Raw genomic sequence first — 19,865 nt, forward strand, 5'->3', positions numbered from 1 at the left:
ACGGATTCGCGCGTTTTCGTTGCCGGAGAATTTTTTCCCCCTGTTTTGGAGCGTCTTGCTGGGTAGTGCTTCGAGAAGCCCAAGCAGGACAGTTCGGTTTTGCGTCGTCCGATTGATTTAGCTGACGGATTCGCGCGTTTTCGTTGCCGGAGAATTTTTTCCCCCTGTTTTGGAGCGTCTTGCTGGGTAGTGCTTCGAGAAGCCCAAGCAGGACAGTTCGGTTTTGCGTCGTCCGATTGATTTAGCTGACGGATTCGCGCGTTTTCGTTGCCGGAGAATTTTTTCCCCCTGTTTTGGAGCGTCTTGCTGGGTAGTGCTTCGAGAAGCCCAAGCAGGACAGTTCGGTTTTGCGTCGTCCGATTGATTTAACTGACGGATTCGCGCGTTTTCGTTGCCGGAGAATTTTTTTCCCCCTGTTTTGGAGCGTCTTGCTGGGTAGTGCTTTGTGAAGCCCAAGCAGGACAGTTCGGTTTTGCGTCGTCCGATTGATTTAGCTGACGGATTCGCGCGTTTTCGTTGCCGGAGAATTTTTTTCCCCCTGTTTTGGAGCGTCTTGCTGGGTAGTGCTTTGTGAAGCCCAAGCAGGACAGTTCGGTTTTGCGTCGTCCGATTGATTTAGCTGACGGATTCGCGCGTTTTCGTTGCCGGAGAATTTTTTCCCCCTGTTTTGGAGCGTCTTGCTGGGTAGTGCTTCGAGAAGCCCAAGCAGGACGGTTCGGTTTTGCGTCGTCCGATAGAGTTTGTTGACGGTTTCGCGCGTGTTTTCGTCGCCGGAGATTTTTTTTTTTTTTCCCTTTGTTTTGGAGCGTCTTGCTGGGTACGTATTTGGGAAGGCCCAAGCAAGACGGTTTATTTTCGGGACGCCAAGAAGTTTTGCTGTCAGTGTCAGTTTTGTGTTCAGTCGAGAATGGATGGCCAACTGGTGAGTTCGTTTCATGCTTGTGATAACACATATTTTCTTGAAAGCGTAACTTTTATGTAATATTAAAACAAACTTTGTATGGTTTGTCACTATAGGTGTCGGCATTATGCTTTTTTCTTATACAATTTGAATATACATATATTTTTCTCTTTTTGACATTATTAAAAATTATCCTTTGAATTGTTCGACATTGTGAATGTTGACGTATTTTCTAAAACTTCTACCATATCGAGACAAAATGCACAGTAATACTCATATGTAATTTTCAAACAAACTATGTATGGTTCGTCACTACAAGTGTCGGCATTATTCCTGTTTCATATAAGTTAAAATATATACATGTAATTTTCAGTTTTCGTCATTAATAAAAACGTCTTTTGAATTGTTCGACATTATAGATGTTGACGTAATTTTTCCAAAAACTTCTCGAGACAAAAATACAAAACTAGCTTTAAATACAAGTCGTATATTTCCCCCTTGTCCATGGATCGCATCACCGACCAGAGGTGACTCCCAGATCTTTTCCTTCCTCACTAATAAACACCCTTCCCGTGGTGATTGTGGAGATGCAGAGGTATTCTCGGTCTCTAGAAGCAACAATCATTACACCCTAACATTCCTTCCCCATCCCAACTGACTGTAAGGACTTGGCCGGCGCCGTTATTGATCAATAATATTAGATCTGCTAAAATTGCACTTCGAGAGTAAGCGGAAACTCCCATCCCTTATTCATTTGGATCGTAGTGCAATTCTTACCAGTTCCGATCAATCACGGAGTAGCAACCATTGACATGTACAGTTAGTTTATGCTATGCTATGCTATGCTATGCAAAACACCCCTTTCTTTTTACCTTTATTTTTGTAATAAAAAAAACTTTGAATGGTTGGACACTACAAGTGTAGACTTCCGGAAGGTTCACTTTATTCAACAAACTTTGGATGGTTCGTCACTGTAAGTGTCGGCATAAGAATAGGAGTGTTAGGAATGTTTCATTTAGGTATTTGTTCAACAAACTTTGAATGGTTCGTCACCCCAAGTGTCGGCATAATCATGTTTATATCTCACAAATAATTATTTATCATGGTCTAATTGCTTATCAAAGTGAATCCTGTGACCCAACGATCCTCCCCATTAACAAACATCCCTCCCAGTAACCTTTGTGGAGATGCAGAGGCAAACACGGTCTCCAAATAGCAAAGGTTACACACTAACATTCCTTCCCTCAATCCCACCTGACTGCAAGGACGTGGCCGGCGCCGTTATTGACCCTGTATAAATAGAGGCACTGAATTATGCACACTGAAGAAGATTATGGCCAATCCCAGTCAAACTTCTAGTTGATTCTTTGTGCATTTTCACTGACTTCGGTCAATCACGGAATAGCAACCATTGATATGTGTAGTCAGTCTAAGCTAAGCTAAGCTAAGCTAAGCTTTAGTCACACCCCTTGGTTTTCACTCACTGTCCCTTCCGAAATGACAGATAGGAACAACCCCAGTGTTAAAACTAAAAGATCTGTGGCATTTATCGTTCAACGCTCCTTCAACGTAATCATCGTCATCATCGAAACTTCAAAAGCAGTTTTTCTGTTCAAAATTAATAATTTTTCGATGAAATTGTGTTCACTGTGTTTAGGTTGGAGAAAAGAATGCAGTGAACATATTTTCCTATAAATTTTCTTGATTTTGAACGAAAGAACTGCTTTTGAAAATTCCGAAATCAATGACGGATCCGGCACCCTTATGTCGACAAAGTGAACGTCAAACATGATCAAAGGTGTCAAGGTTCATATTTGGAACCATATTTAAAATTAAAGTTTGAATATATGTTATAATAGTTATTTGAGCTGAAAAAAATGCTAAAGCAGTTGAAAGAATATGCTCTTTTGTATTATTAAATAGGAGCAAGAATTCATTAGAAAGTTTATGGCCAATTTGAATTGAGGCCAATAAACTGGCTAATTAAGTATAAAGCTTCAAAAATAAAAAAAATGCATGAAGAATTTGTAAACATAACCCTTGGTGATAATAAGCATGAGCATAAGCATGGATGACCGCTTCGTAGTTGCAATCGAATAGTTGAAGTTGTATAAAGATTTAATGAATGGGGCTTGGAATTCTCCAAATGCATGAATCGAGAGCAGAGTTGCTCGCTGTCACTATCAACGCTTAAAATGTGCTGATTTGTACAGGCCGACTGCGATACAATTCGGATTAATCTATATCACATCAACATCATGCTGTCTACTCCATCACAAGTGCATTGATGGCGATAGACTATGGATATCACTGATGGGTTAAGTTTAGCCTTAAATTAAGCAGTTGAAATGGAAATTTATCTGTACGATATTTTTGACACTATTACAGATAGAATGAAACTATTTGTTGGTCACTGAAAAACAGTAATAGCATGGATAATTACCACGTGATCACTCATTCCGCAGTGATTATGATCTAGTGTGCGATGTCGCATCACTGCTGTTGGTTTTCAAATCAAAGTGATATTGATAGCTCGCAAGTGATAGTGATAGTTTTAGACCATCAGCCATCAGCTGATATGATTGATATTAAACAACTCTGATCGATAGTTCTAAGACCGAATATGCCTCTGCATCTCCACTGTTGTCTTGGAAAGGACATTGGGTTAGTGGGAAAAGGTGGAGATAATGGTGATGCGGTCCATGATGTAATCACGCCTAACCGGATTTCCGATATTACTCTATTACGCATTGCATGCCAAAGTGTGTTTCTGGTCCCATCGCTCGCTCCTGCTGGAGATAAATGGACCGAACACTAATTCCTTGCGGATGATAGATGAAATCTCGAATGGGTTTCAAATTATATATTTGCTGGATCGACGTTTGGTCGAATTTACTCTTCTTGAAATGGACAATAAGTTGTTATCTTTCTTATACTGTTAAAATAATTATTGGCAGTAAATATGTCAAAGAGCCGTATGCCAAGACATGTCATTAATCATAAGAGTGTTTTTTTTTCATACTTGCAAAAATGGAAGATTTCTCCTAATGCTTCCAAAACTCAACTAATAATATTCCCACATAAACCAAAAGCTCTTTATTTGAAACCTTCAAGTAGACATGTTGTCACGATGAGAGGGGTTCCAATAAATTGGTCAGATGAAGTTAAGTATCTAGGACTCATGCTAGATAAGAATTTAACTTTCAAAAATCACATTGAGGGCATTCAAGCCAAATGTAACAAATATGTAAAATGTCTCTATCCCCTTATTAATAGAAAATCAAAACTTTGTCTTAAGAACAAGCTTTTGATATTCAAACAAATTTTCAGGCCAGCCATGTTGTATGCTGTACCAATATGGACTAGCTGTTGTAATACCAGGAAGAAAGCTCTGCAGAGAATTCAAAATAAAATTTTGAAAATGATTCTGAGGCTTCCTCCCTGGTATAGTACCAATGAGTTACATAGGATATCCAATGTTGAAACATTGGAACAAATGTCAAATAAAATAATCAATAATTTCAGGCAAAAATCGGTACAATCTTCTATTGCCATGATTAATGCGTTATATGTTTAGGTTAAGTTAGGTTAAGTATATTTAAAGCGTTTTTTTTTTCTCTTATAAGCAGGTGAAATCAACTCACCTGTAAAAAATCTGAACTGCTACGGCAAATGAAATGTAATATGTTGTTAACAAAATGTTAATAAAATCTTAGATTTGTTTTACCAAATTAGGATGATAGTGTTGTCTAATAACACAGAACACCTAGATATAAGAAATAATGAATGTAATGTTTGGAATGATACTAATAAAGAAATTAAAAAAAAAAAAAAAAAAAAAAAGAGTGTTTTTATGTTGTATTCATGTGGAGTTCCTTTCCTTTTAAGGTTTTTTTTTAACAAATTTGTTGAGAACCCTGAGTAATCAATAGAGAAATGTTTTGATGACTTTGAAAAATTCTTCGAAGTTTACAACAGATTCTTGGTAACATTCTAGCCAAAACCTTTTTAGGGTTCTTGTTGGATTTCTGATGATGTTCGAAACAAAGTTCTAGTATTCTTGTCATTTTTCTTTTGAGCTTTCTGCTGAGTTTTGACTAGTCGCTCAGTGCATTCCTGGTATATACATGAAGATCTGCACGACAGATTTACCAAAAATCGTGGAAAGCATCTGTTCTCAAAGATCCCGCCTAAAACTGCATCAGTAAAGTGAGGCCACATCACTTCGTTTACATTTTATCCTAGATTGATTTGAATATTTTTCAGAGTTTTTCTTATGCTTAATATGTGGCACATCATGTTTTATGTATATAACGAAAAAGTTTCAAAAGAGTTTTCAGCGGAACTTATTCCTTGTGCTCTAGAGTGGCCAGATCTGTTGGTAGCGAGGCCATTCTTCATTTATTGACATATTTATTCCTTCAATTGACGGAAATGTCAGAAAAAGGCCTTCCTTGAACTTGGTACTCTGGCAAGACAGGGTCTATTCTTCATTTATTGACATATTCTGTCGAATTCATGAAGTTTGAGAAGTTTTGGATGTGAAACTTGTTCCCTAAAAGGCCTTGGCGGAACCAGTACCAGATGCTTAGGAGTGACCTAATTAGTTGATGCCTAGTGGATTCTTCATTAATTGAAATGTTCTTTGAATTCACGAAGATTGACAAGTCACACGGTTTGTTTTGGATATAAAACAGAAGCTCTGGAGTGGCCAAATCTTTTAATACCGTGTTTATTTTTCATTTATTGACTAGTTCTTTAGAATTCCTGATTATTAAGATGTCACACGGTACATTTTTGGACATAAAAAGGAAATTTTCCCGAAGTAGCCCTCCATTGTAAGATTTTTTGTATGTAAATTAAAAATAAATTGTATGGCGCGTAAGAAATCTCAACCCTTAAACCCTTACATGACTACCTCCATGAAAGCTTATTTTTACTATGGTTCCATGGTTACATATCGAGATATTCAGAGTTTTATGTAATTTCAACAATTTCAATCACAAATTGTTGAAAACAAATTATGTCAAGATTCGAATGTGTTACTGTTCATACGTTTTATCAAATATCAATACAGGTATACCTCGATTTAGTGGACATTTTGATTTAAAAATTGTCCATAAAATCGAATTGTACATAAAATCGAAGCAAAATTTTTATCTCACTTTTTGTTTTCTATTCAGTTGAAACTTCATTAGAATGTATCATTATCGCCTAAAAATAAATTTTCGATACAAGGCTCAGTGTTTCAAGGTTGCCTTGAGTTAACAAATTTTTGATGAAATCAGTCCGTCATTGACGTAATGCATTCTAATACAAATTATGTAATATTGTTAAAAACCCGACAAAAAATGCTTTCAATATGGTTTACTTAACTGTTTATTCAAAGGCTCAAGCACCATCACTCATAACGGAGCCGAACGCATTTGAAATTCTATTACAATTCCTTACACAGCATAACAAAAAAAAAACATTCTGTATGTCTCAGGGATCAAATCATGTGTTTTCAGTAAATTTGGGGTGGTCAACATAGTCAACATGACAAAAATTATTATTGGATTGACAAACATATCATACTGAGTGACAACCAGTGTCTGCATATTTCAATATACAATCAACAACGCTGATCCTCAGTAGGATCCGCCATCGTTGATTTCTTCTTTGTGTGAATGTTTTTTTTTTTGACAATACATGTACGAATCTGATAGATTAATCAAATAAAGGCATCACATTTCTGTTTGCTTACACCAATGATTTAAAATTCAGTCTAATTTTTTATATTCAATTCTCAATTCAGTACCTCTAGGTGAAATTGAATATTGCAATTACACCAACAGTGGGTGAAACTGAATGTGTGCGTGTGCACTCACTCCCTTTCTCTTCGCAATCGCTCTTATCTTAAAAAAAAATAGAACGAATTCAATGAGGAATTTTCAAGTTATTTTTGAAAAAGCTCTTGGAACTGTGGAAAATTTCTAAAAGACTCGTATAAAACTCAACATAAACACCCATTTTGAGTAATTCGTACACGTGTAATTGAAAAAAAAAATGCTATTCGTCTGGAAAAATTCGTAGAAAAACTAATTGTCGTGCTTCAAAACGAACTACTGGAATAATTTCAGCAGATTCGTCTAACAAATCCTGAAGAAAGATGCATAATAACCTAAATAATCTGTTGATAAATCCTTACTAGATTGTAAAACTTTTCCTTTTTCTAGTAAATTCTTAAAAAAAAACTCTTGGATAAATCTTTGAGCAGCATAAAATCCACAAAAGAGAAATTGGAAATTTTGGGATTTTTGGAACAATCCTAAGAATACAATAGTAACCTTAATAATTACAATTCGCACACATCACTACAGACTTAGTTGTAGCAATATTAAATTTGTGAATGGCAACATGTTAAAAGTTATCGTTTATTTACATGTCGCGGCCTGGGAGGGAGAAACCGATACAAAATTTCTGCACGTCATAGTGAGCCCGAATTCTGCTGTCACGAACTGTCACTGTGAGCTGGAATCTTAAACAATGGACAAACATGATAAAAGCGCGTAATTGATCAAAACATATATTTTTCATTTTATCAAAAGTGACAAAAATCGAATGAGAATCAATTCATATACATTCAAAGGTATTGTCACTAGGGCGTCTTTAATTCTGTTCAAAAAAAAGCATTGAAATACGCATCATTTCACTTTTTCAAATGAAAATGAAAATTTAATGCACAGAAAACTGTGGCCCTTTTACAATGTTTGTCCAGAAACGTCGGAGCTGCACAACAAATGAAAACTTGCGTTTTTCACCAAGCCTGCCTTGATTGTCGTTGGCAAGCTGGAGTTATCTTGCAGTTTAGAAATAAGTTGTTCGATATTTCGTGTGTAGTATCTGTACCTCCCTCCCAGATCTCGAATGCCTAAAAACGGGCTGAGGAAGTCCTACTGGAGTCTTCTTATTTTCAAATTCCTTCCATCTTTTAAACGCATTTATTTGGCATTTTGCAATGAAACAGGACCCAGCCCCTGTATAAGCATACCGTATACCCTTCACAGGTTTTAAGTTTACATAAAGCATGTTTAGAATTGGATAAACATCAAAAAATTAAATATGAAATTTTTATGTCCATAAAATCGAGGTAAAATGTACATAAAATCGAAGTACATAAAATCGAGGGTCCATATAATCGAGGGTCCACTAAATCGAGGTATACCTGTACATTACATTTGGCAAACGATACTAACATATTTTTACATTATACATACAAAACAAAAAATAAAGCCTCTATTCTTTAATTCATGCACGAAGTGAACTGATGGCGTGAGCCGATAAAGAAAAAATGCCATTACAAGTATTGTGTGGAAGTGATGGGCAGTGATTGAAATGCATGTTTTTTGCCAATGTGTTTCCATGCATTTCAAGTTCTCTCCGTTTTTTGGTCAAGCTCCAAAAACCGTTTTTGGATTAATCCGTACATAGCCTACTTTAACGCGTCAACAGTGTTCCACATCTTCAAATTATAATGGACAATACATTTAAAAATACAATCTTCATTCAATATTCACCCGGTCCTCGGCATTTCCTCCGGTAGATCGTCATTCGTCCCTCAATCTCGTAACCAATTAAACTGCACCAAACTGACTTGCACTCACGAAACAGGTTGAGCACCTCCCCTAAACGATCCCAATCACTTCCCACTTGCACCAAAAAATCCCCGAGACAATCCTTTCGAAGTTCACGGCCCAACTCCAGCGATCGCGATCAAGAACTTGTACTTTTATACGCGTCAACCACGGCATCAACGATAACGGACGAAGGCACGGTAAGCTCCGGACTACCACACTGCAGCACATCCGTCTCCTGCCGGTAGTGTTTAACTAATGAAGCAATGCAAACGGCGATGTGCTGATACCATCGTCGTCATTTGTGTGAAGTGTAGAAGTTTGCAGCAAGAAACTCCAGTCAGAGTTGAAGAAATTTGCCAACAAGCTCAAAGAAGCGAGACGAAATGGGCGCGATCACCGCATGACGGGTATTTCGTTTGATTCTGTTCGTTCCATTCGGAAGTCTCGCAGTGAGGAATGGCCTATCAACGGCATGAGGTGAGGCAGGAATTGCAAAAACTAAATGTAGTACACGTATGTCGTATGTGTGTACGAGAGTTACGATGATAGTGAAATGATGGTTTGCTTGCAGACAATGGAGCACTGCCGGAGATAACGAACACAGCATGTGTAAACAAAAAACCGGGACAATACGAGTGCCGTCCCGGTACTACAAGATTGCAGCAAATAGTGTGTAAACAAACGGTTTTGCAACGAGTGGGCGCTGTTCAGAATTACTTTTGATTACGCCCCTCCGATTCTGGTCCCATGGTACATACGTTGCGTGGAGACGCACGATGGTTCAAGTTTGACAATCCCATTAACAGCTCCATAATTGCTCCAAATTGAGTATTTCCGAACGCCCACAGCTTTACGATGCCGTGAAACGGCTGAAGTAGGAAGTTCAACGGTCGCTGCTCCGTCTAACCAGAGCGTGCGGAACGTCCAAGCATCGGAGAAAGTCCAGTCATCTTCGGAGAATCTTCCGCGTCTATCGTAATGGCACTTTGTTTTGCCGCCATGAGTCGAATTAACCTCAATTTAAGTGACAGCTTAGAAAAGTGGCAAGAACAATCGCATTTCTGCCTTCATTTGCGGGTTGAGATTATTGTAAACAACATCAACGCTATCTCTGATTTCTTTCGTTTTTTATTCTTATAGAACTTCAAGTGGTAGTGGCAGAAATGAGAATGGATTTGAATCGTTTTGCATCACATGACTTGCAGACAAAAAAAACAATCCAATTGGACAGGTTACAGTGCCACATACACCATCTACAATTCGATGAAGACACAGTACTACATATGCTCATAAGTTTTGTTTACATTCCTGTAGATTGCGGATCCCGTCCCGTCCTTCGATTCGCCTCACGGCGGGGGGCCAAAGCAGGTTCTATTTTGTTTTACTACTCAATTATCACCACCACCACTTACCATTAAAACACGTCACCAAAGCTGCGATCGCTTGACTAGGCCACCATCTGCTCGATGGCAGCAACAGAATCACTTCTAACATTAACCCTGGAGGCGACGTCAGAACAGCACAAGATTACATTATCACACTTGGAAGCAACGCCCTACCGATGGAACCTGTTTTTTGCGCAGCTGACAGCTAGCACTAGACGGCTGCCTGCCGGCGAAGGGTGGCTTATGCAAAAATCCGCCGGTTTGATAGTGTTGGTGCCATCGGTAAAATGACATCAGCTGCTTGCTTGACCGGTTGGTGCTGCAATGTTTATAGCACTTTGGTTTCTGAAAATGCGCACAGATGGCACTCTAATGGATCAACTGTGGCACATACAATGCACTGTGAAGTTGACAGAGTGGTGGCAGCAAAAAAGAAAGTGCGCAGCCGGTAGGATTCGAACCTACGCTCCCAGAGGGAATCTGATTTCGAGTCAGACGCCTTAACCACTCGGCCACGACTGCTTGTGGGAGAAGAGTATCCAGAGTTAAACTGCTAAAATCAACCTAAACATGATTATTTTTTGTACAAGTACTGCACAACAAAAGTGACTTGTTCATTCTATAAATAACAAACCATTCATTCATGGACTTACGTTTGTAAAAAGATCCAGTGAACAACTAAAACTCTACACAAACTGGAATTTGTTTCGATGTATGTAACCAATGGCAACGGCATTCAGCCGGCGATGGGCAGTGAACAAATAAAGCAAGCTGCAAAAACACAACCATCCAATGCACAAGAAGGCATTCATTGAAACTGAAAGTTTATCTCGGTTTATCTCAGCAGCGGCATAAACGAGCAACAGAACTGAACAAATATAAAATCACAAAAAAAGCATATCGCCGCTGCTGAGCAAGACAAGTTGCCATCTAAGGACATTGTCAGACGGCGGACGACAAATCGGATATTTAGAACGAAGACATAGCGGATGCCGTATATGGCATAACGTAAAGCAGCATGCTTGTTTCGGACGGGCTTCCTTTTCTACTGAAGCCGCGAATTACATTCCGTTGCACATCCTTTCAGCTGGTTGGATAACGACCTTCGGATATATCTACGAACCACTGATTGGATAATGGACTGTATTTCGCCATCGACACATCTTCTACCTACCGCAGTCAACCAGCGATGCTAATTATACGGATATCCCCGTAAGTCTACAGAATGAAACAGTTTTCATAGAACTTCGGATTTCATAGATAAAATCAATCTCATGCTTTGGACAACAGTTGATTCTATTTTCTATGAAATTTAAACAACTTTATAAACAAATTTCAAGACGATTGTGTCCCTTCTTAACCCGTTAAAACCCAGGGCTCGCACAATTGTACATATAGTCTGGAAACTGTTATCTATAAGTAGTTTTATTCTCAAAAAATAAACACAGTTTCAACAAAAAAAGTCCATGGTGAGGATTTAAACAAACCATAAGAGTGTGTCTTTATTAAGACAAAAATCATGCTACTGTCAAACCTCCATGAATTAATATTTGAAAGGACCATCGATTCAATGAAATATCGAGTCAGAAGAGAAATGCTTTGGGCAATCTCACATTTGTGGTAAACTTTTATAACATATAGGGTGCAGAGCTACTTGGGCTCTTCCATGAGTCACTTTGGCATGGGGGGGTTTTCTCGCCCGAATTGTCTGAAATCTTGCAGTACCAAGCACTTCAATATGACACATATTGTGGTCAAACATGAGCTCAGTAGCTTTCAAAAAACCGCACTGCCTAAGTCAATCAAAAGTGCCAAGAATTGGATAAGGCTCTCTAGCTTGTCTTATTTATTTATTATTTTATCAACACACGCAACTGAAGATAAAAAGGTTCCCCTGAATCACTTGAAATGTGAACTATGTAATCCATTTACAAAAACAAAAAAAATAGATCATTTAAAGCAAAAAAAAAGAAATGCTTTTTTGTATGGTTCCATGAGTTGATATCAAGTCATGGAACCAGGGTTGGGAAAAAATCTGAAATTCATTCTACAAAGCCAATCATAGTCAGTGAAGCCAGTGAAACTCACGCCCATCGCTGCTGAAGGCAAAAGCCTTGAAAATTGCAAAACACTCGTTGCTAAGGGCAAACCAAAATTACTGTAGAAAAATGTTCTATGGGTCACTGCACAAAAACCTTCCTCTCTCTTTCACTCTTACTCAAAATTTGTAAACAACAAGGCCAGTAAACGTCAAAATTCCATACAGAATCAAAACAATGCAGAGCCCAATTTTCCGCTGCATTTCCCGCATTTAGAGCCTTCAATGACACTAAAGATTTAGAAAATTCATTCACCCAACATACAGTCAATTGCAATTCAATTTAAACGTCTTCTAATCCATTTTATACCTCTAGTTCGAGACCAATAAAACTAGCTCAGATAAATTTATTTGCGAAATTATTCATTTGAATACGATTTATCCGTGCTGTTCGGAATATGAATCAAGGTGCTCGGAATATGAGACAGAATGAACAGAATGCTTATCAGATGCATTTGAAGTCACTGTTGGCCTTAAGTGTTCGGAATATGAGTCAAAACGGTAGGCTATGTGATGAGATTCACGTTTTTGAACTGCTGTACTGGGAAGCGCCACGTGATTTTCGCGAAATTCAAGCGTACTACTATTACCATTCCCAGCACTGCATGGAACATCGACTCATGGAGGGTTCACTGTAGTTGATTCTTTAGAAACAGTATGTTTGTATAAAATAATAACGGTTGATAAAGTTCAACTCTTTTATTACCAAGGAGAAGAAAACTAACGTTTACAAAGGGTCCAGAAAAGTTAAAAGTCCAACTTTGACCATACATATGCATACCATACATAGACGTTTTCTAAGCGATTCTCATTTTTATTTTTTATTTTTTTACTGCAGTGAAATCGAAAACTATTCAACATACCCTTGAAAGTTGTTCAAATAGATGGTATACCCGAAGTCATATAGCAAAAGGTAATTCCTAGTTTTATTTGGTAAGGATTTGTGGTACAAATTAAACTAGATAACAATGTTCAAGGTGATAAATTATAGTTCTTTGGTTGAAAAGAAGTTTCAGAATACAACTAACATGTTTGAGTTAATCTATTAATATTTGATTACACTCGAATCTTATTTTTGAAAAAACTCCAAAAGTACTATTTGTAAATCTTTTTTTTATGAATCAAAATTCTACCCGCTGAGTTTCCTCTACATGAATTCAATTGTAGTAGCCCAGCGAATATGCGGGAACATAAATTTTGGATTACCGTCGATGGGGGTGACAATGGGTCTAGGGGGTGAGATTGGGTCAAAACGGAAAAATATGTTTTGTGAAATATTTCAGCTAATAACGCTGATATTATTAAAATTAATAATTCATGTGATAGGGAACATATTATTACACATAATTCATAACAATATACATTTTTAGAAATAGTAGTTTTGTACTACATCAATAAACTTGCATGTTGAAACTAGATAAAATTTACAACATTAAATTTCTCCTGTACAAAGTATCACGCATGTACTCTAGCCTCTATTGTTGTATTAGTAGAATGTTGAAAGCCTTCTCATTACACATCACAGGTATTTTCCGGAATCTGTTTGATTTCCCACAAAAAAATCATTTTTTTCGGTACGATGTCTAAAACATTGAAAATGGGGGTGAGTCAAGCAAGAACGATAGTAAATGAAATTCCAAGTCCACTTTTTTGACATTTTACGGTGCCGGGTGCTCTCTTTTTTCATTAAGATGTGTTCATTCTTTCTATATACAGCATCTCTGAAACATCAAACAAGTCTACTTGAGTATTCCGTGCATTGAATAACAATAAAACGCATTTTGACAACTTCTCAAACCAGCAACTGTGTTTCGTGCGCAGCAACATCGTAAATTTTTATCAAAAGGGTGTTTTTTTCTAAATTTGATTATTTATCTGTGTTTTCACATTATAGAAACATCTCACGGAAGTACAAATGAGTTGGATCGCTGAAATACTGGGATTATGACGTCAACTTCTGCCTGAAATTTATTGATCGTGGAATGTCGCACCGAAATTTAACTATTTGCGAAGGTTTAAAATAATCACTGTTTCAGAACACCTTTGGGGAAACTGAATGGGCTTTATAGCAATGGGGATGAGACTTTGAAGACAATTTGAGGGAAAAACCAAGAAAATTTATGTAAACTTGACGATAAATGTTGGGTTTAAATATTTTTTCTCATAGCTCTTCAATTTTCTGTATAATCTTTCTTTTAAGTGGGTTTATCATACTTGTGAAACATCTTAGATATCTGTTTGTCTTGTTTGCATCGTTTTTTATCAATATTTTTCAGTTGTGAATGGTTTTGAAATCATATTCTCAAAAACAAGTTATTTTAATTACAGTGACCCAATGTCACCCCCTCTATGGGGTGAGATTGGGTCATTTTTATTCACTTGTGGTGCCGCTGTGAATAAATATTTTTCTTTAATTTTATGAACAGTTGTTAATGTACCATCAAAGTACATACACACCAAATTTGAAGTTTATTGTAGTTAAATTGCGATAGTTATTCAAAAAATAAATCGCACATATCCCTTTTTGACCCATTGTCACCCCTAACGACGGTACACTCAAAATATATTTTAAATAAAAATAGAAAGGCAAACCTAATTTTTTAAACTGTTTGTCTATAAATCAAAACTCAAGGCGAAAGCTGATAGTTTTCTCGACTAAAACATGACTACTGAAATCTAATGAATAAGTTTGAGCAGATATATACTATTTTTAATAGGTACACTCTAAATTTATCTCAAATTAAAAACCACGAAAACCCATTTGTTTTTTCAATCCATTTGCCAAAATTTAAAGCGATGTCATCTAGTGTTTTCGCCATAAATTTTATTATGGTAGTGGTAGTGAACAAGTTAGGGCGGGAATATAAATTTTATATTGCATTCAAATTTTGTTTTACTTTAATAACTACAAAAAGCCCTGTTCAGCCGTTTTCCTGCAAATCAAAAATTAAAACAAGGGCAAATAACCCTTTTGACATCAATTAGCTTATAGAAGTCCTGAGATTATTTATGGGTAGAAATATTTTTTTTGTGCTGAAATTTTAAATAAAAGAAATGTTAAGTGTAGGGCAACCAATATATTTTGGACCCCCCTGGGCCATTGTCCTGCAAATTTTCCTTTTTAAATCGAAAAACTATTCCGCACTTGCATTAACTGTTTGTACATAGAAAATGTGTTTATTTTATCTGAATTTAATTTAATTGAATCGGTTTATCCATGCAACCGTTACATCAAGTTACACACAGAAATTGAAGCCGTCAACAACTTTTCAAATGTAAAAAAAAAACTTATTCCTAATTTATGAACTAAAAGCGTAGAATTTTTCCGGTTTCCAATGCCAATCGATTGAATGGACTATGGGCAAGCATATTATACAACCGTATAATATGCCGTGGACTTTGTCGCCAAACGATAAAAAATGCCGGTTGTCCAAAATATATACTTTGAGGGTCCAAAATGTATTGGTTACCGTGACCCTATACAAAAAATATTTTTGTTCTGGCGTGTCGACTAGACTTCTACAATCGATCTTTTATTGAAAAAAATAAACGTATCATCATCATGCATTTTGATTTACAGGCAAACCGTCTAGAACAAGCAAGGTAGTTATTTACCTAAGGGTCGTCCATAAATGACGTAGCATTTAAGGGGGAGGGGGGTCTCTACAAATTTGTGACGATATGTGACGAGGGGGAGGGAGGGGTCCTAGCTGGTGGACGTAGCATTTTGAATCACGTCGTTCAAAAAAGCGGCGCTGAAAAAAATGACTACATATTTTAAAACTTCTTTTTTTTTTGTTTGACTTATAAACTTGGGTTATAAAATGATGATTCAGCTTCAAAATATTCATGTGACAAAAAAAAAATCGTAGAAATTTTAGATTTCTTTCAAAAAGATTTTTTAAAGTTTTAAATAATGTTGTGAATATTATATTGTATTCGTGTCTATATTGATTGATTCATAAGTAAATAAATTCAAAGATTAAAAAAAAATGAAAATCAATACTTTAACGACTTGAAGAACATTATTTTTCCATATATTAACAAGACATGAAATCAACCGTTTTAAGTTTTATTCATATTTTCTGTTGTAGTTTTATTTCTCCAAAAGAATAAAATATGCTCATTTTGGTAAATATTACATTAAAACAAGATATTTATTCTGTGATTTATGCGTTCAATGTTGCAGGAGATTTCCATCCATTTGTTTCGATATATCAATGCTTTTGATGGAATAGCCTGAATATAAATGAGGCAACTAATTCGAGTGTTATCGAAATTGCCCAATCATTTAATTTTCTTGATTACTTAATTTGAAGAAAGATTATTTGTATTATTGTAAGATTATTCCAGGATTTTCAAAACATTCAAAATAAATAATTTTCTATAGCTGACAATGATTACCAAATGGATTTTAATTTGGATAATAATGATGAAGATCCATTTCAAATTAAGATATTTTGTAGATTTTCTTTGAAATCTATTTCTTAACAACGATTAATTAAAAAAAATACAAGAGTATAACAAAATTTATGGTATATATATTAAAAATATGTTGCACCCTAACTCATTACTGTGAACTTCATCAATCCAACCAAAGATTTAACTTTTTTTTCCTACATTTTAAGCTGTCAACTTGTTTTTATGATAATAAAAGCAAAAGAAATACAAAGTATTCTATATGATACTGGAAACCAAAAGTATGTAACTTAAACAGGAATTAGGTTTGTTTAAAACTGTTTTCCAACCTACTTTTGAGCGTCACGGTATATCAAACTATTATTCGTTAGATTATCCTTACGTTTCAGTCAGTAATTAATATCAAACTTTGTATTAAACTTCTGCATTCCGTTTTGTTCTAGCCCAATCGCTAAAGCATAGCATAGCATAGCATAGACTGACTGTACATGTCAATGGTTGCTACTCCGTTATTGATCGGAACTGGTAATAATTGCACTGCGATCCAAATGAATAAGGGATGGGAGTTTCCACTTACTCTCGGAGTGCAATTTTAGCAGATCTAATATTATTGATCAATAACGGCGCCGGCCAAGTCCTTAAGTCAGTTGGGATAGGAAAGGAATGTTAGGGTGTAATGATTGTTGCTTCTAGAGACCGAGAATACCTCTGCATCTCCACAATCACCACGGGAAGGGTGTTTATTAGTGGAGAAGGAAAAGATCTGGGAGTCACCTTTGGTCGGTGATGCGATCCATGGATAAGGAGGAAAAATACGATTTATACTTAAAGCTAGTTTTTAGATTTGTCTCAAAAAGTTTTGGTAGAAGATTTAAAATAAACGTCGACATCTATAATGTCGAACCATTCAAAGGAAGTTTTTATAATTGGTGAAAAGAGAAAAATATATATGTATATCTTATATTATATGAAACAGGAATAATGCCGACACATGTAGTGACGAAACATACATAGTTTGTTTGAAAATTACAAAGAAGTATTATTGAACATTTATGCCTCAAGAAGAAAAGTCTTTGGTAGAAGTTTTAAAATAAACGTCGACATTCATAATGTTAAACAATTCATAAAATATTTTAAGAAATATCAAAAATTTTATGTTTTTTAGAATTGTATAAAACAGGCATAATGCCGACACTTATAGTGACGAACCATACAAAGTTTGATTGAATATTACAAAAAAAGTAACGCTTTCATGAAAAAATGTGTTATCATAAGCATGAAACGAGCTCACCAGTTGGTAATCCATCCTCGACTGAACACGAATATCTTTTCACACTCACACAGCGCGAACAGCAAAACTTCTCGGTGCCCCGAAAACGAACCGTCTTGCTTGACCTATCCAAAACACTGCCCAGCACAACACGCGAACCGAAACCCAAACTCCCGGCATCCCGAAAACGAAGCGTCTCGCTTGGGCTTTCCAAAACACTGCCCAGCACAAAACGCGAAACGAAAACCAAACTCTACTTTTTCTAGAATATTTCTGGAATCTTTGCGGAATCCTGGAATCCCAAATTTCTTCTCAAATTTCTTCATGGTTTCAAAGTATTTGCTAGTATATCCAAAATTGAAACGATTAATTTAAGATTTATTAACTAAAATTTTCTTTTTAAAAGAAAATTTAAGTTAATAAATCTTAAATTTTCGAGCTGTTTAGTGGAATACCTATAAAGAGATGAAAACCCGAATTTAGTACTATACCATTTTATTCTACTAGAGTTTGTATCCTTTGACAGATCCACGTGTTTTGACCTCAACTATAAGGCCGTCTTCAGTGTCGTGTACTAGACTCGTGTTTCCAAAATTTCTTTTCTGCTCAACCATATTCACTAGATTCCAATAATGAAATTTATTTCGAAAAATATATAATCGTTTCAAGTTTGGATTTACTAGCAAATACTTTGAAACCATGAAGAAATTTGAGAAGAAATTTGGGATTCCAGGATTCCGCAAATATTGTAGAAAAAGTAGAGAACTAATTTATTTAATTCTTTCATAAGTCTCTTCTACGGTTTATTCAGAAATTCTCTGTAAAAATTCTCAACAGTTCTCAAGAGTCCCTTGAGAAGTATTTGGAAGCTATTTTAGATGAATTTATGAAAATCAAAGAATTCTTAAGAGTAAATCTGAAAGAACACCTAAAGACAACCTCTGGAACAACCACTATCCTCTTATTCATTATTATTTATTTTTCATTCATTCAATGGTCCTCCGGAAATCTAGGGGGTTGGTGTCAGGCCCTGCGAGCCAGCCGTAAAAACACATCAGCACAGGAACGTCAACGAGAGAATACGGACCGGAACAATCGGCAAAGACCACAGCGACGAAAATGGACTAGCGATTGGAAACTCGGTACGTGGAACTGCAAATCTCTCAACTTCATTGGAAGTACTCGCATACTCTCCGATGTACTGAAGACCCGCGATTTCGACATCGTAGCGCTGCAGGAGGTGTGCTGGACAGGAGCATTGGTGCGAACGTTTAGAGGTAATCATACCATCTACCAGAGCTGCGGCAACACACGCGAGCTGGGAACAGCTTTTATAGTGATGGGTTATATGCAAAGGCGCGTGATCGGGTGGTGGCCGATCAATGAACGAATGTGCAAGTTAAGAATCAAAGGCCGATTCTTTAATTTCAGCATAATCAACGTGCATAGCCCACACTCCGGAAGCACTGATGATGACAAGGACGCATTTTACGCGCAGCTCGAACGCGAGTACGACCGCTGCCCAAGCCACGACGTCAAGATCATCATAGGAGATTTGAATGCTCAGGTTGGCCAGGAGGAGGAGTTCAGACCGACGATTGGAAAGTTCAGCGCCCACCGGCTAACGAACGAGAACGGCCTACGACTGATAGATTTTGCCGCCTCCAAGAACATGGCCATTCGTAGCACCTATTTCCAGCACAGCCTCCCGTATCGGTACACCTGGAGATCACCTCAGCAGACAGAATCGCAAATCGACCACGTTTTGATCGATGGACGGCACTTCTCCGACATAACCGACGTCAGAACCTATCGTGGCGCCAACATTGACTCCGACCACTACCTGGTGATGGTGAAACTGCGCCCAAAACTATCCGTCATCAACAATGTACGGTACCGACGCCCGCCCCGGTACAATCTCGAGCGGCTGAAACAACCGGATGTCGCCAATGCGTACGCGCAGCATCTTGAGGCAGCGTTGCCGGATGAGGGCGAGCTCGATAGGGCCCCTCTTGAGGACTGCTGGAGGACAGTCAAAGCAGCCATTAACGACGCTGCCGAAAGCGTTGTCGGATATGTGGAACGGAGCTCAAGAAACGATTGGTTCGACGAGGAGTGCCAAGAGGTTTTAGAGGAGAAGAATGCAGCGCGGGCTGCAATGCTGCAGCATGGT

The 19,865-nt window shown here is 37.1% G+C and overlaps 1 protein-coding gene and 1 non-coding gene across 3 annotated transcripts in view; both read right to left on the reverse strand.

The window, feature by feature from the left end:
- Positions 1–10,120, reverse strand: part of LOC23687932 (beta-glucuronidase) — a 76,440-nt gene extending 66,320 nt beyond the window's left edge. Inside the window, exon 1 of one of the 2 annotated variants that reach the window (XM_021855059.1) lies at positions 9,933–10,120. In XM_021855059.1, the coding sequence (XP_021710751.1) occupies positions 9,933–10,014 (82 nt within the window). In that variant the 5' untranslated portion in view covers positions 10,015–10,120. Of the gene's footprint in view, positions 1–8,460; positions 8,777–9,932 lie in introns of those variants that run through there. The other variant, XM_021855061.1, reaches the window with a different exon arrangement.
- Positions 10,121–10,345: 225 nt separating this feature from the next.
- Positions 10,346–10,427, reverse strand: Trnas-cga. Its single transcript has one exon. It is a non-coding gene; the product is annotated as a tRNA-Ser (tRNA).
- Between the last annotated feature and the right edge of the window lie 9,438 nt (positions 10,428–19,865).

Source organism: Aedes aegypti, chromosome 3 (assembly GCF_002204515.2).
Source record: "Aedes aegypti strain LVP_AGWG chromosome 3, AaegL5.0 Primary Assembly, whole genome shotgun sequence".
In the NCBI taxonomy this organism is placed as follows: Eukaryota; Metazoa; Arthropoda; class Insecta; order Diptera; family Culicidae; genus Aedes; species Aedes aegypti.